Below are 17,469 nucleotides of genomic sequence, written 5' to 3' on the forward strand. Positions count from 1 at the left end.
GCACTGAGACAAACTGGCCAGGGCTGAAATATATTCTTAAGTAACTTTTTGAGAGGTCAACTTTCTGAATTCCTCTTAGTGCATCTATTACTGCCTTTATAGTCAGAGCCACTGTCACCTCTCAGCACCTGACTGAGCGAATCTGTTCAAAACTCGGTTGACTTCCCACCTCACTCAGAGTAAAAGCAAAAAGCTTGACAGCATAAGTTTTCTCTCTGTTACCTCCCTGACATGATCGCCTACTATTTTGTTACCTGCTCTCTTTTTTTCTAGCCATACTGGCCTTGATATATATTTCTTTTTCTTTTTCTTTTTTTTCCCCATTTTTTGTTCAGACATAGTGGGAGGGAGAGAGAGAGAAACATTGATGTGAAAGGGACACATCGAGTGGCTGCCACCCACATGACCCCAACCAGGGCCGGGGACAAACTGCACCCAAGGTACGTGCCCTTACGGGAACCGAACCCGGGACTCTCCGGTCCACAGGCTGACGCTTTAACCGCTGAGCCAGATCGGCCAGGGCTGATATATATTTCTTGAATTGATTAGTATTATGTTTCTTAAGAACTTGAAGGCATTGTTTTCCTGCCTTTTACTATCCAGTATTACTGATGAAAAGTCCAGTTTTTGTTCTTTTGTAGGTGATCTATTTCTTTTGGGAATATTTTTGCAGTTTTCTCTTTATCCTTTGTGTTTAGAAATCTCAAAAGATCTAATTAGCTCTTGTTTTATCCCTTGTATATGGCATTTATTGTTGCCCCTTTCAGTTTGAAGACCTGTATCTCCCTTTAATCCTGGAAAATTTTCTTTGATAATTTCCTCTTCACTTTTTTCCCTCTTCTTTTTTGAATGCTTAATTAGTCAGATGTTGGCTGTTTAGAGCTACTCATAACTCATACATTTTTCATTTCTTTGACTTTATGTGCTGTCTAGATATTCTTTTATTTTAATCTTCACACAAGGATATTTTCCCATTTTTGTTCAGATAGAGTGGGAGAGTGAGGGGGGGAGGGGGGAAGAAAGGGAGAGAGAGAGGGAGAAGCATTGATGTGAGAGAAGTACATTGATTGGTTGCCTTCCACACGATCTCGACCAGGGGGCTGGGGATGACCAGAGTCAAACCTGCTACTCATCAGTCTATAGGCTGATGCTCTAACCACTGAGCAACCGGCCAGTGTTAGATATTATTTTTAACATTTCTTTTGAAAAACTTATAGCAGTCAGGTTTTTTTTTTTATCTTCACCCGAGGACATTTTTTTGCATTTATCTTCAGATAAAGCGGGAGGGAGAGAGGGAAGAAGAGAGAGAGAGAAATGTCAATGTGAGAGAGAGACATCGAGTGCTCGCCACCCACAACCTCAACCTCAACCTCAACCGGGGCCGGGGACAAACTGCAACTGAGGTGTGTGCCCCTAGTGGGAACCGAACCCAGGACTCTCTGGTCCGCGGGTGGATGCTCTAACACCAGAGCCAAACTGGCCGGGGCAGCAGTCAGGTTTTTAATTTCCAGTAGCTTTTTCTTATTTGTGATTTTTTTTTTTTTTTGGTTAATCCTCACCTGAGGATATTTTTCCCATTGATGAATTTTTTTTTAATAGAGTGGGAGGGAGGGAGAGAGGGAGGAACATCAGTGTAAGAAAAACACATCAGCCCTGGCCAGTATGGCTCAGCGGTTAGAGCGTCGGCCTGTGATCCAGAGAGATCCGGGTTTTGTTCCCGCTAAGGGCACATACCTTGGTTGCAGTTTGTCCCCGGCCCTGGTTGGTCGTGTGAGTGGCAGCCACTTGATGTGTCCCTTTCACGTCATGTTTCTTTCTCTCTCTTTCTTCCTCTCTCCCCCTCCCACTCTATCAAAAAATGGAAAAATGTTCTTGGATGAGGATAAAAACAAAAAAAGAAAGACATCAATTGGTTACCTCACTCACGGCCCCAATGGGGCCGGGAGTCAAACCTGCAACCCAGGTACATGTCTCTGATTGGAAATCAAACCTGTGACCTTTCCATCTGCAGGTCTGCACTCTAACCGCTGAGCCAGTAAGGCCAGAGCTTATTCATGGATTTTTAAAAAAAGTTACATCTTGTTGTATGGATGTACCATCTTTGAATGTCTTTAAGGTTGCTAATTAGGATCTATGAAATGTTGTTTTTTAAAAAATATTTTTCTTTATTGATATTAGAGAGAGAGAGAGAAACATTGATGAGAAAGAACACTGATTGGCTGCCTCCTGCATGCCCCCCACTGGGGATCAGGCTTACAACCTGGGCATGTGACCTGACTGGGAATTGAACCCGTGACCTCTTGGTGCATGGGTTGATGCTCAACCACTGAGCCACATCAGCCGGGGTGAAATATGTTTTTTATTATTGAAATCATCTTTGTTTACTCTAGGCACAATTTTTCAGTTCATCTTGATTTATTTTTTTTTTTTTTCATTTTTTTTTTTTTTTTATCCTCACCCGAGGATATTTTTTCCATTTTTGGTACAGATAGAATGGGAGGGAGAGAGAGGAAGGGAGAGAGAGTGAGAAACATCGACGTGAAGGGACACATCGAGTGGCTGCCACCCGCACGACCAACCAGGGCCGGGGACAAACTGCAACCAAGGTACATGCCCTTAGCGGGAACCGAACCCGGGTCTCTCCGGACCGCAGGCCGACGCTCTAACCGCTGAGCCAAACCGGCCAGGGCCATCTTGATTTATTTTGTTGCAGACTCTCCACATTCGGTTGTTCTAAATTTTTCATGTATTTAAGGATGTAGATTAGAGAAGCTGATATGTAGTCTGTTTCACTTTAGGGTGAGGAGGCTAGAATTAGTTGGAGGCAAGATGAAAACTGGCCACTGTTATGAGGGAGACTACTAAAAGGCTATAGCAAGGAAAATTTTACCTTATTGGCACTACTCTGCGGCACAGACAGACAACTGTAGTGTTCTGATTCTTCCTAATGGTTTGTTTGTGTGTTTTTTTTTGTAAGGAACATTCTTATGATTTTGCTTGGTGCTCAATTCCTGGCACAGTATGTAAGACCTTGAATAATACTGTGATTGAATTTTTCTTTTTTTATTGTGGTAAAAGAAAAAACATAAAATTTACTATCTTAAGCAATTTTTTTATTTTTATTTTTTTAAATATAGTTTCCCCGTTGATATTTTATTGTTTTAGAGAGAGTGGAATGGAGGGAGGTAGAGAGAGAGAAATGTTGATGTTGAGAGAGACACATCAATTGGTTGCTTCCTGCACAGCCCTGGTCAGGGCCAGGGAAACCTGCAAGCCAGGCACGAGCCCTTGACCAGAATCAAACCCTCAACCCTTCCATCTGTGGGCTGATACTCTAACTGCTGAGCCAAACTGGCCAGGGCTGTCTTAACCAATTTTGAGTTCAGTAGAGAGAAGGTGGGGTGGGGAGAAAAAGAGAAACATTAATTGGTTGCCTCCAGTATGTGCCTACAACCTATGGGTGTACCCTGACTGGGAATCAAACCTGCAACTTTTTGATATATGGGACAACACTCCAACCTACTAAGCCACCTGCCAAGTCAGATCTCTAGAACTTTTTGATATTGCAAAACTAAAACTCTATACCCTTTAACAATAATTCTTCTTTTCACCAGTCCCTGGTAATCATTTTGTTTCTGTTTCTCTGACTTTGACTACTTTAGGTACCTCATATAAATGGAACCATATAGTATTTGTCTTTGTGTGTGTCTGTTTCACTGAGCATAATGTCCTCAAGGTTCATCCACGTGGTAGCATGTGACGTGATTTTCTTCCTTTTTAAGGGTGAATAATATTCCATTGTATGTATATATCACATTTTCTTTATCTGTGCATCCATTAGTGGACACTTAGGTTCCTTCTACCTTTTGACTGTTGTAATACTGCTGTGAACAAGGGTGTATATTGCTTTGAGACCCTCCTTTCAGTTCTTTTTTTTTGTTGTTGTTCAGATTGAGGGGGAGAGAGGAAGAGAGAGAGAGAGAGAGAAAGAGAAACATCGATGTGAAAGGGACTCATCGAGTGGCTGCCTCCCGCACGTCCCAACCAGGGCCAGGGACAGACCGCAACTAAAGTAAATGCCCTTAGCGGGAACTGAACCCGGGTCTCTCTGGACCGCAGACCGACACTAACCGCTGAGCAAAACCTGCAAGGCCTCCTTTCAGTTCTTTTGGGTAGATACCTAGAAATGGAATTATTGGATCATATGGTAATTTTATTTCTGATATTTTGAGGAACTGCCATACACTTTTCCACAGTGGCTAACCCACAAACATTGAACAATGATTCCCATTTCTCCACATGCTTGTCAGCAATTGTTATTTTCTGTGTGTGTGTTTTAATTTTTTTATCCCCACTGGAGGACATTTTTTGATTTTTTGTTCAGATAGAGTAGGAGGGGGAGAGAGGAAAAAAGAGAGAGAAACATCGACGTGAAAGGGACACATCGAGTAGCTGCCACCCACACAACCCAACCAGGGCTGGGGACAAACTGCAACCAAGGTACGTGCCCTTAGCGGGAACCGAACCCCGGTCCCTCTGGACCGCAGGCTGATGCTCTAACTGCTGAGCCAAACTGGCCAGGGCGCGCTGTGTGTGTGTGTGTGTGTGTGTGTGTGTGTGTGTGTGTGTTCTAGTAGCTCTCTAAATGGATGTGAGGTGTGTAGATTCTTGATTAGAGTTGTATTTTAAGCAAATAATTTGCTAGTCTTTTGAGAGATGTATTGGCATAATGGAGTGAGGCATGGAAGGCCAGCTAGGAGGTTCTGGCATTGGCTAGGTTTGTAGTAGTGAAGTATTGCTTTAAGTGTGGTGGGAAGGTAAGATTTTGAGAGAAATGATGAAAAATAGAAAGAACTTATTCACATTTAAATGAGTAATGATGTGAGAATGACTTTTTTTTTTTTTATCCTCACCCGAGGACATTTTTCCATTTTTTGTTCAGATAGAGTGGGAGGGAGAGAGAGGAAGAGAGAGAGAGAGAAACATCGACGTGAAGGGACACATCGTGTGGCTGCCACCCGCATGACCAACCAGGGCCCGGGACAAACTGCAACCGAGGTGCATGCCCTTAGCGGGAACCGAACCCTTCGGACTGCAGGCGGACGCTCTAACCGCTGAGCCAAACCGGCCAGGGCGAGAATGACTTTTCATTTTGAACATAATAACAGCGTGGACATAAAGATAAAGAAAGAATAATATATTGATCTGTTGAGTTTTAGATGATGGGAATGTTGTTATGAAAATAAATGCCTGGCAGGGCAGTTAGAAATATGGGTGAGAAAACAGGTCTGGAAACTTGTTTCTGTGAGAGGTCATGGGATAGAGGGTATAATATTTCTCTTGGAAACCTTAATTTTCTTTAGAAAAAAATAATCTGATAAATTTTTCCTTCTTAATTTTTTACAGCTCTTGCAAGCTTAGGATATGAAAAGAGCTGTGTGTTGTTCAATTGTGCAGCTTTAGCTAGCCAGATTGCAGCAGAACAGAACCTGGATAATGATGAAGGATTGAAAATCGCTGCTAAGCATTACCAGGTATGCAGAACAGTAGTTACTACTTAATGATCAATACCAAGTTGGGTTAAATGGAAAATAATTTGCATTTAGGTTTACAGATATTTCTTTATACACAGATATTTCCTTGAAAAGTAATATACTTTTAATGAGTTGATTTATATTTTTGAGGCCCTTAGATAAACCACTTACCTATAAAGCAGCTCCGCTTTTCCTCACCATTGTATACCCACCACCTAGCACAGTGCCTGGCACATATTAAAGGCTCAGTAAATGTTAGGAGAACAAATTACAAAATGTATGAGATTAAATCTTTGATAAATTTCTTTTAAATAAATGTCCTCATTGCACAACCCAACCAGGGGGCAGGGGACAAACTGCAACCGAGGTACATGCCCCTAGTGGGAACCGAACCTACCTCAGGCCGTTGCTCTAACTGCTGAGCCAAACCGGCCAGGGCAAGACCTAGATTCTTGTCTAGGCTGTTTGCCACCAAGAAGCTCTGTGCCTGAAGGTCTTTAACCTGTGTAGGTCTCCAGTTCCATATCTGTGAATGAGAGATTGGATCCCTTTCTATTTTAGTCTGTGATTCTGTTAGTTTACTAAGCAGGGTCGGCTGATCACTCCCTGCAGATACTCTAGTTTTACGATACTTCACGACTGCAGCAAACATCGTGTTCACTTGAAACAGCCTTTTGTTATCTCTGCGTAGCTTATCTATATAACCCACACCACCTTTTTTTGTGTGTGTGTGGTACGCGCCTCTAGTGGGAACCGGACCCGGGACTCTCTCGTCCGCAGGACGACGCTTAACCGCTGAGCCAAACTGGCCAGGGCCCCACACCACCTTTTAATCCCAGACTGACTTCTTTTTCCCAGTGTCATTTGTTTCATGAAAACAAAGTTATTTTAGTGTTACTCTTAGAAAAATCTAAATCGGAAGACAAATCTGATTGGTAATGTTTCACCAAGCAGCTCCGAGAGTCAAATAGAAATCATTAGTAATGGATGGTAATGCTGTTCCTCAGAGGACTAGGTATCTGCACTATTTGAGGTTTCTTTAAGTATGGTATGTTTAGTAATTTGAGAGATGAATTTGTTTGGGACCAAACCAAGTGCATTTCAGTACTACAAACATTTTATTTATTTTTTTTATCCTCACCCGAGGACATTTTTCCATTTTTTGTTTAGATAGAGTGGGAGGGAGAGAGAAGAAGAGAGAGAGAGAGAGAAACATCGATGTGAAGGGACACATCGAGTGACTGCCACCCGCACCACGAACCAGAGCCGGGGACGAACTGCAACCGAGGTACGTGCCCTTAGCGGGAACCGAACCCGGGTCTCTCTGGACCGCAGGCCGACACTCCAACCGCTGAGCCAAACTGGCCAGGGCAGTACTACAAACATTTTAATATTTAATCCCTGCCTCTATTCTCATGTTAGTTTTGAGAAGGTATATCTAAAAATAAGCTTACCCAGTTTGTCCTGTTAATATACAGTTTCTGTGCAATTGACTTTTAACCTTTGTTAAATTTCCTATTACTGTATAGTGTTTTAGAAAATTACCCTTATTGCCTATAGGTGAGATGTTTTACATATGTTTTGCACAATATAAAAATTTAAAGATAATAACTGTTTAACTGAGTTAACAGTTGGAATAATTTTATGTGTAATAGTAGAAAATTAAGTCTTGCTGAGTTCCTCTAAATTTTAAAGAAATTCTGTTTTCCTCCCTCTAGTTTGCTAGTGGTGCCTTTTTACATATTAAAGAGACGGTTTTATCTGCCTTAAATCGAGAGCCTACTGTGGACATATCTCCAGATACTGTTGGGACTCTCAGTCTTATTATGCTGGCACAGGCCCAAGAAGTCTTTTTTTTAAAGGCTACAAGAGGTAATTCCAATTTGTTCTCCATTTTGTTACATGTTAAAAGAAGTGATAGGTTTTTAAAATTAGAAAGTAATTATAACATATTCAGCATAGGACTTTTCTCTTTGAATTTGATGCATGCATAATTGAAAATTTTCAGTTTTTCTTTTCTGAATTTAAGGTGGTACAAATATACATTTAAAAATGTAGCTATATTTGAAGTCCTTTATAAAATGGATAGTTAGCTATTGCCTTAAAACACTGAACTTTGGAATATTGTTTATCTAGGTTTGTAGTATGTCAAAATGCATTCATTTAGTAAATATTTATTGGGTACCTTCTCTGTTCCAGTCACTGTTCTAGGCTCTAGATAAATAGAATTAGGAGACAAATACGATTCCTTATTTTAGAAGCTTATATATATATATATATATATATTTTTTTTTTTTTTTTTTCATGGTTAGGCAAGAGATCCTATTTTCAGGAATTTGAAAGGTTTGTTATAAAGTTTCACTGAAAAAACAAGCAGTTGGAAATGACACGATTGATAGGGGAACTTGAGAGAGAGGGTTTACCGTGTTCTCCTCTGAGAGCCCCGAGCATCTCTGATTGCTGTCCTTGCCCAGGGTTAGTTGTTCATCTGCTCTCTGAGCTCCATCAGTGTCTGTCTTTCCACTACTTTGAGCCTTTTGTTCACTAGTAAGCCAGAATCAGTTTCTTCCAATTTAAGAAATATGTTGAATATGCCCAGGCAGATTTATTTGAGATGATATAAATGGGAAAATATTTGTTAAATAACCCGTCTTGAAGTGGAATTAAATTAGAAAATTTTCAAGTGGGAATGATTAATAACATATGTCATCATAATCAGGAAACTTATATTTTAGGGTGGGGAGATGATAAGCAATAAAGTAAGTAGCTAAGGTAATTTTAAAGAGAGATAATTTCTATAAAGACAGTAGATTATGTGATAATGGCTGATGATCTGGTCTGGCTGTGGGGTGAGGACGTAGGGGGAGTCATGCTAATTTTAGATTCATTAGTCAAAAAGAGTATCTTTGAGGAGGTCTCATTGAGACCTCGCTGACAAGACAGCCATCTAGCAGAGTCACTGGCTCTGTGAATGAGGGAATAAGATCAGTTCTTGAAAGGCATGTAAGTTAGTATGACAGATTGGAATATGGGCTGAATATGTAAGTGCAGAAAAATTGAAAATAAGGGAACAGTCATCATGTGGAAGCCAAGTGAACTGAACCAATTTTTCTTTCAAAATAACACTTTATATTGAGATGGAATTCTTGTACAGCAAAATGCACCCTTTTAAAGCATACACTTCATTGGTTTTTAGTATATTCAGAGTTTTGTGACCATTACCACTCTTATTTTAGGACATTATTATCACCCCAAAAAGAAACCTCATACCCACTGGCAGTCACTCTCTATTTTCCTTTTCCCCTAGCTCCTGGAAATCACTAAACTCTTTTCTGACTCCTTGTTCATTGCCTGAGGAATGATTAAGTTGTAGACAGATGAATTGATTTCATCAATAAAGATTTTAAAAGACATATACAATCATGGTATATCAGATTACTTTACATTTTAATTATAATGGTCAATTTAATATTTTATTTCAGATAAAATGAAAGATGCTATCATAGCTAAATTGGCGAATCAGGCTGCAGATTATTTTGGTGATGCTTTTAAGCAGTGTCAGTATAAAGACACTCTCCCTAAGGTCAGTTATTGTTTTTATCTATACTTGGTTATTCTGTCTGGGGAAATATTTGTATCTTTTTGTGTATAAGAAGCGTGTTGAGAATTATGTTTTATAAAGATTTGGAATTTTAGGAGAGGCATTTGAAGACTATATTTGTAGAAATATTTTTTTATTTAAGATGCATGAACATTTATATTTAGGGGATGCCTTGCTCCTGTTCTTCACTAAACTTGTTTTTCCATGCTAAATCTCTTTCTGGAAAATTTTGAATATCTGTCTCCAATAATTTTATCAAATCAAGGCATTGTGTACTTCTGAATCATTGGTGATTTGGTACAAGCATGAATATTTGAGCATGATTATTCACACTTTTAATTGTTGTCCTGTTTTCTTAAAGATGAGTCTTAAAGTGCAAAAACAAACAAAGGAAAAGGAAACTTAACAGATTCATTCAGTACTTTGATAAGAATTAAGTTTTGTCAGCAGGAATAGAAAATTGGGCTGCTATTGGACAGCTAAGGAAAACAACCATCTTTAATCCACATGTTGCAGGAAGTGTTATTTTAATGTAAACTTTCCTGAAGTGGCATTTGAAATGTCTAGTCAGCGATAATCATTTATAAATGACAAAGCAGATGATTAGACTAACAAGTAAATTTAGAATGGTTAGAAAGGGAAACTTAGAGCCCTGGCTGGTTTGGCTCAGTGGTTAGAGCATCAGCCTGTGGTCCAGAGAGTCCCAGGATCGGTTCCCACTGAGGGCATGTGCCTTGGTTGCAGTTTGTCCCCAGCCCTGGTTGGTCGTGCGGGTGGCAGCCACTCAATGTTTCTTTCTCTCCCTCCCTCCCTCCCTCCCTCCCTCCCTCCCTCCCTCCCTCCCTCCCTTTCCCTCCCTCCCTCCCTCTCTCTCCCTCCCTCCCTCCCTCCCTCTCCCTCCCATTCTGCCTGAACAAAGAATGGAAAAATGTTCTCGGGTGAGGATTAAAAAAAAAAGAAAGGGAAACTTAGAGATTGAGTGGAATGTATTATCTTTCAGCTACCCTTCCAGAAATGTTCAGGGAATTAGTTTCATTTGTATGATGGCATAAGGTATTTGTCACATGAATTTTTTTTTCTAAATCTCACCTGAGGATATTTTTCTATTTATCTTCAGATAGAGTGGGAAGGAGGGAGAGAGAGAGAAACATTGACGTGAGAGGACACATTGACTCTGCCTCCCGTACGACCCCAACCAGGGCCGGGGACGAACCGCAGCTGCGATTGAGGCACGTGTCCTTGACTTGAATCAAACCCGAGACTGTTTGGTCCGTGGGCCGACACTCTAACCGCTGAGCCAAACCGGTCTGGGCTGTCACATGGTCTTTTGTAGGGGAGTTTATTGAGTAATATGTCATTAAGGGATTTTTTAAAGTTATGAAATTGCAGACAGTTTGTGGTGGAGTAAAAAATAAAGCAAATAAGTGTATCAACAGAATGCGTTAGTTTAGTCAGAAAGTGTACAATGTGAAGATTCCTGGAGATTTAAAACACACCAAGAGATCAGTCGAAATTTGCCTAGGACTCTTGGGGATTAATAGTGTCACTCTTCAAAAGAGACTTGAGATCTCCTTGCACCTCTTTTTCCTCTGAAAGACCTCATGTTCAACTATACAGTGTACCGTTACATCCTGTTGGGCCATTAGTTCAGTCTTGTCATGGAGAGAAGAATGTCACCTGCAAAGACTTGGAAACTACCTCTGCAGCATTCCTGGTATTCCTTAAAACTCTTGTTTAAGTACCAAGTTGCTCCAACCTTAACTGGAGAATTGGTATATTCTGTGGATTTTATATGACATATACTTCCTAAGAACAGTAAGGTTGCAGGTTAGGATTTGACATTTTGGAAGAGTCTCTACCCATATAACTGCTTTTCTGGTTCATGTTTTTGGATCTTTTACAATTTTTTTTTTTTAATCCTCACCCGAGGATATTTTTGCATTTATTTTCAGATAGAGCAGGAGGGAGAGAGGGGGAAAGAGAGAGAGAGAAACATCGATGTGAGAGAGACACATCAACTGGCTGCCACCCACACGACCCCAGCCGGAGCGGGGCCAAACTGCAACTGAGGTACGTACCTTTAGCGGGAACTGAACCCAGGACTCTCTGGTCTGTAGGCCGACGCTCTGACTGCTGAGCCAGACCAGCCAGGGTCACAATTAATTTTTAATGAAATTTTCTTTCAGGGCAGATTAGGGCAAAATAACACTGAATCAGATTAGTTATTTATTTAGTGCGTGTGTTTGCTATGTGTTTTTGAGTATATGATACTGAAATGTTAGTTTTTATATACTAAGTTTTTATGTGGCTAAAATCATATTTGTTAAAAAGTCTCAGGATATGAATATAAGTGGGAACTTATTTTACTGTCTTTTGTCTTTTAAACATGATGAAGCAGTCAGCTATAGAGCAGTTTCATTAGTGTATGTGAGTAATGGGTTTAGTTAACTCTAAGGGCCGAATAAGGACTCGTAAGAAAGCTTCTAAAGCCTTGTGCTTGCTGTTCCTCTGAATGTCCATTCTACTTCTCTTTCTAATGCATCTTTCCTTTCTTCTTTGTAAACAAAATGTTGACTTCATGGCTTGATTAAAGAGAATTGTAAAAGTTTTAATTGGCTTCACTTAAAAGAAAAACCCTTAATTTTAATTGGAAGAAAAAATGGAAATTATTGAATTCAACCCATGCAAAATCATGTGGTCTTCTCTGTTTACACCTAATGACTAACCTATCTCTAAACCATTAATGGGGTAATTCTAATTTCTGTCTCCTTTCCCTTTTTCTTCCTGCATCCCATGTTGTCTGTGGTGGTTTGTGTGGTTGGACTCTTCCCTGGTCAGTATTTTTATTTCCAGGAGGTGTTCCCTGTCCTGGCTGCCAAGCACTGTATCATGCAGGCCAATGCTGAGTACCATCAGTCTATCCTGGCAAAACAGCAAAAGAAATTTGGAGAAGAAATTGCAAGGTTACAGGTGAGTCTTAGAAAAAAATATTAAATAACTTGGATCTCCATTTTGTTTTTCTTAGTGAGATTTCCAAGTGTGCCCATGAAAACCTTTCCCACTCATCATCACTTCATCAGTAGAGACAAGTGATTGTCTTTATAGGCTTTACCTGTTGTGTGCTTTTTGTTTTTGTTTTTTTTTTTATTTTATTTTATTTTTTTTATCCTCACCCGAGGACATTTTTTTCATTTTTTGTACAGACAGAGTGGGAGGGAGAGAGAGGAAGAGAGAGAGAAGGAAACATCGATGTGAAAGGGACACATCGAGTGGCTGCCACCCACACGACCAACCAGGGCCGGGGACAAACTGCAACCAAGGTACATGCCCTTAGCGGGAACCGAACCCGGGTCTCTCCGGACCGCAGGCGGACGCTCTAACTGCCGAGCCAAACCGGCCAGGGCTGTTGTGTGCTTTTTGAAGTCTCATATTTTATTTTAAAAATTCATGCAAAATTTAAGTTCTTTTTTACTCATATTTATTTTATGATGGGCCTAGTAAGATGGTTAAACTGATTTTGTGAAAGTATTATTTGTTTCTTTAGTTATGATAGTAGCTTGTAGGTATTAAAGAAATCATTCTTAGGAGATACATGCTCTGAGGTATTAGGGATGAAGGCTCATGACATGTGAACTTTAGTTTCAAACGGTTCTGTGGGAAACAAGACAAAACAGAAGCCCCAAAACATGTGTACGTGTATATATGGGAAAGAGAGAGATAAAACAAACATGGCATAATGGTAACTAATTGTTGAAACTAGGTGGAGGGTCTGTTTTTTTTCCAATTTTTCTGTGGGTTTGAAATGATCAGAATAAAAGTTGGGAAACAGGTATATATAAAGATATACATTTCAACATATCTCTGTACCTTTTCCTTCTATCTTGTTTCTTCCATCCTTTTTCCCACTGCCCCATAGGTAATTTCCATTAGTTTCTTGTTCAGTCATTTCAAAGTTGTTTTTCTTCGAAATAAGCAAATACATACACACAAACAATGCACATTCTTAACTCTCCCCATTCTTATTTAAGAGGGAAGTAAGTATGTTATGCATCTTGCTTTTCTTATACGATGTATCCTGAAGATCTCTTCATTCTAATACAGCAACAGGAAGCCCTTTCTCATTTTTCTTTGAGCTGCATTGTGTTTCACTGTGTAAACCAGTTTATTGAGGTACCCTACTTACATGTTGCCAAGATTCACTACTAGAGTACTATAGTGAATAATGTGTGTACACTTGGCATTTTGTATTTCAGCAGGTGTCTCAGCTTGCATTTTCATAACAAAACACCACAGACTAGGTGGTTTAAATAATAGAAATTTATTTTTTCACAGTTCTGGAGGGTCAAAGGCTGAGATCAGGGTGTCAGCATGGTCAGGTTCTGATGAGAGCTCTCTTCTGGCTTGCAGACTTCTGGTCATCTTCTGGCAGTGTCTTCACATGGCGGGGAGAGAGAGTATAAACTCTCTGGTGTCTTTTCTGTGAGGCCCTGCCCTTATCTAAGTATAATCTCTCAGAGGTCCTATCTCTGTACCATCACTTTGGGGGTTAGAGCGTCAACATATGCATTTTGGGGTGGACACAGTTCAGTCCATAGCAGCAGGTATTTCTTAAAAACCTAGAAATAGGATTGCTAATATCAAGGTATAAATATATTTATAATTTACTATATATTATACTTGGATCTTTGGTCCACTTGTTTATCTCGATATGTGATATGAAGTATTAATTTAATTTTTATTTTTCCAAATGGCTTCTTAGTTGTTTCCAAACCATTTATTATTGGTTTCTTTTTTTAAATCTTCACCCGAGGATATTTTTCCATTAATTTTCAAATAGAGAGGGAGGGAGGGAGAATAAAGAGGGGGAGAGAGAGAGAGACAGAGACAGAGACAAAGACAGAGAGAAACATCCTTGAGAGAGACACACATTGATTGGCTGCCTCCTGCATGACTTTGACCGGGGCCAGGGATTGAACCTGCAACCAAGGTATGTGCCCTTGACCGGGAATCGAACCCTCAAATCTTCAGTCTGTGGGCTGACACTTTAACTGCTGAACCAAACCAGCTAGGGTTATTACGGTTTTCTTTACTTCACTGAGATTCTGAATTTATCACTTTTTAAATTTATCATGTATATTTGGGTCTATTTCTGTTTATCTTGTCATGTTTCTGTTTCATACTGTTTAAGTCAGACACTTTGGAATCTTTTAATGCCTGATAGGTATTGTCATCTCTCATTTTCTGAATTTTCATGATTGTTCTTGCTTGTTTATACTTCTAGATGAATTTTATTTTATTTAACCATATAGTATGGAAAATATTATGAATTACCAAGTATCCATTACCCAGCTTTAGTGATTATTAATATTTTGCTATTTCTTTTTCATCTATTTCTTCTTTCCTCTGTTATTTTTTGGAGTATATTAAATATTTCACATCATTTCATCCTTAAGTTAGTATGTGTCTCTAATAGATAAAGATTAAAAAAACTGAAACCACAGTGTCATCACATCTAGAAAAATTAATACTACTTAATACAAATTAATAATTAATACCAGTAACTTAATATCGAGACCTAGTTTAGTTTTCCCTTATTTTTTCTAAAGTGTCTTTTTACAGTTTGCTCAAATCAGGATTCATACAAGATCCTTACATTTCATTTGGTTGCTGTGTCTCATAAATCTTTAATTTGTAATGGCCTCCCCTTCCCTAACTGCCTTGCTGAATTTTCCTCACTTTTTCTTTTGTTTTTCTTGCAATGATTTCTGTGATGTCTATTATCCTTTTGCTCCTTGTGTAAATATTTTAGTTTTTCTTAACTTTTTCCTTAGTTCTGTCAGTTCCCATTTCACATTCCCTTTGCTATCTAGTTATCATCCACTGTTGTTGGAACCATCTGGTCCTCTGTCCGGATTTTGTGTTTTTTTGGTACTATAATTGTGTCTTAGGGGTTTTTTTTATAGTTTTTTTTTTTTTTTTTTTTTTGCATTTATCTTCAGATAGAGTGGGAGGGAGAGAGGGAGGAAGAGAGAGAGAGAAACATAGATGTGAGAGAGACACACGGAGTGGTTGCCACCCACACAACCCCAACTGGGGTCAGGGACAAACTGCAACGGAGGCACATGCCCTTAGCAGGAACCAAACCCGGGACTCTCTGGTCCTCAGGCTGACGCTCTAACCGCTGAGCAACAGGTTTTAAAATTTATTTAGGTTCCGCCCCCCCCCCCTTCACATTTAGCTTTTTTCATCTGTTTTGTGGCAGCATTTCTATGGTGAATTTTCATTATCTAATGGAAAGTTATTTTGCCCATTTTCATCCTTTTCCTTATGGTTTCTCCGTGTTGAGGCAGATGGGATGGAAGCATGGGCCCGGGTAGCTTTCCAGGCCTCATTGTATATGGTTTCTTTCTCAGCTTCACTTCTCAAAGCCTAGTCTGGTTTAGGAAAGATTCTACTTCTTTTTTATTTATTTATTTATTTTTAATCCTCATCCGAGGACATTTTTCCAATTTTTTATTCAGATAGAGTGGGGGTGGGGGGAGAGAGAAACATCGATGTGACAGGGACACATCGAGTGGCTGCCACCCGCACGACCCAACCAGAGCTGGGGACAAACTGCAACCGAGGTACATGCCCTTATCGGGAACCGAACCCGGGTCTCCCGGGACTGCAGACTGACGCTCTAACCGCTGAGCAAAACCGGCCAGGGCAAGATTCCACTTATGTACCTGTATTTCCCTGAATTTCTCACAGCCTTTGCTTGGATCTTTTATCCACTTGGAGTTCGTACCTTGAGAGGTGATGCCACTATTTTAGAGTTTGTATTTTGCAGACCTTTTCTGAATGCCCCCCCCATTTCTACTTTATTCCCCCTTTTCAGTCCTCTTTTCTGCTTCCCCCACCATTCCTGCCCTTGTAATTAATCTGCCTCTTGCTCTCAGCGGCTCCCTCTTGGGATGAGGCCTCTTAGCACTCATCTCGACATATGGGCCATTTGCTGTTGCCCTTATCATCCAGTGGTAGTTATTACCTCATTCCATTTCATAGCTTTCAGATTTGCCTAAAGCACTTCCCCCTCAGGGTGGGGTCCTTAGCTGTATCCTTTTTTTCTCTTGGTGTATTTGGCATATTTCGTGGTTCCAGTAGCAATTTTGCTACTTGGGGGAGTGTTCGATCACATTTACAAATCAAGTTTGATTTACAAATTTAATAAGTGATTTAAATTTGTGCATTTTCCCATTTCCTAGTTGACACTGAAGATATAGCTTTTGTATTGTTTATTTTGGTGATCCTTATTTCTCTCTCTAGTTTTATATTGATTTTGCATGTATCTTTTAAAATTTATTCCTGGTTATTTTGTCTTTGTGTTGCCAGTAACAGTGAGTTTATTTCTTTTGTTATTTCTTCAAATTGTTGTTTGTTTATCTGTGTTTGCACTATTGGTTTTATATCTAAGCTACATCTCTTATTATTTAGAATAGTTTAGTTGATTCTCTTAGTTTTTTCAGGTATTCAAATACATCACTTATAAAATAATAATTTTTTTCTTATCTTTTCTAAATTTCATAGCTGATTTTATTATTTTGTCTGGTTGTTTGACATGTTCTATGGTTGTGATGATACTAGTGATTTTTGTTTAATTTTGACTCTAGGGATGTTCCTTATATTTTTCTGCTAAGAATTATATCAGCTTTGAGGGTTAAGATTTTTATCATGTTAAGGAACTGAAGCCCTGGCTGGTGTGGCTCAGTTGTTTTGGCATCGTCCCATGCACCCTGAGGTTGCCGGTTCGATTCCCGATCAGGGCACATGTCTGGGTTTTGGACTGATCGGATCCCTGGTAGGAGGTGTGCAGGAGGCAGCCAGTCCATGTTTCACTCTCATGTTGATGTTTCTCTCTCTCTATCCTATCTCAAATCAGTAAAAAAACTTAAAAAGGAACTGGATATCTATATCTGTTTTACAAGTAAAGAGTTTTAAAAAAAACCAAGGATGCATATTGGATTTTTATAAATGCTTTTTAATGTTTTTAGAGATAATTTGATTTTAAAAAAATCAAAAGAATTATATAAGAATTATATAAAGAATTATATAAGTAGATTTTCTTTTTGTCTTTTGTTTTTTTGTTAATCCTCACCTGAGGATATTTTTCCACTGATATTTTTAGATAAGAGTAGAAGGAAGGGAGGGAGGGGGAGGGAGAGAGAGTGACAATGTGAGAGAGAATCATCCATGTGAGAGAGACACATTAGTTGGCTACCTCCCACACAACCTTGTCTGGGGCTGGAGATAGAACCTGCGGTTAGAGCGTTGGCCCGCGGACCAATAAGTCAT

General features: G+C 39.5%; 1 protein-coding gene across 2 annotated transcripts in view; it reads left to right on the plus strand.

Annotated features, from left to right (window-relative positions):
- LOC118633030 (programmed cell death 6 interacting protein) overlaps positions 1–17,469 on the plus strand; it is a 54,824-nt gene that overhangs the window by 12,229 nt on the left and 25,126 nt on the right. The window contains exons 4-7 of one of the 2 annotated variants that reach the window (XM_036266442.1): positions 5,407–5,534; positions 7,253–7,406; positions 9,017–9,117; positions 11,974–12,105. In XM_036266442.1, coding sequence (XP_036122335.1) covers positions 5,407–5,534; positions 7,253–7,406; positions 9,017–9,117; positions 11,974–12,105 — 515 coding nt within the window. The remainder of the gene's footprint in view (positions 1–5,406; positions 5,535–7,252; positions 7,407–9,016; positions 9,118–11,973; positions 12,106–17,469) is intronic. The other variant, XM_036266443.1, reaches the window with a different exon arrangement.

The sequence above is a fragment of the Molossus molossus genome, unplaced genomic scaffold (assembly GCF_014108415.1).
Source record: "Molossus molossus isolate mMolMol1 unplaced genomic scaffold, mMolMol1.p scaffold_m16_p_18, whole genome shotgun sequence".
Taxonomy (NCBI): Eukaryota; Metazoa; Chordata; class Mammalia; order Chiroptera; family Molossidae; genus Molossus; species Molossus molossus.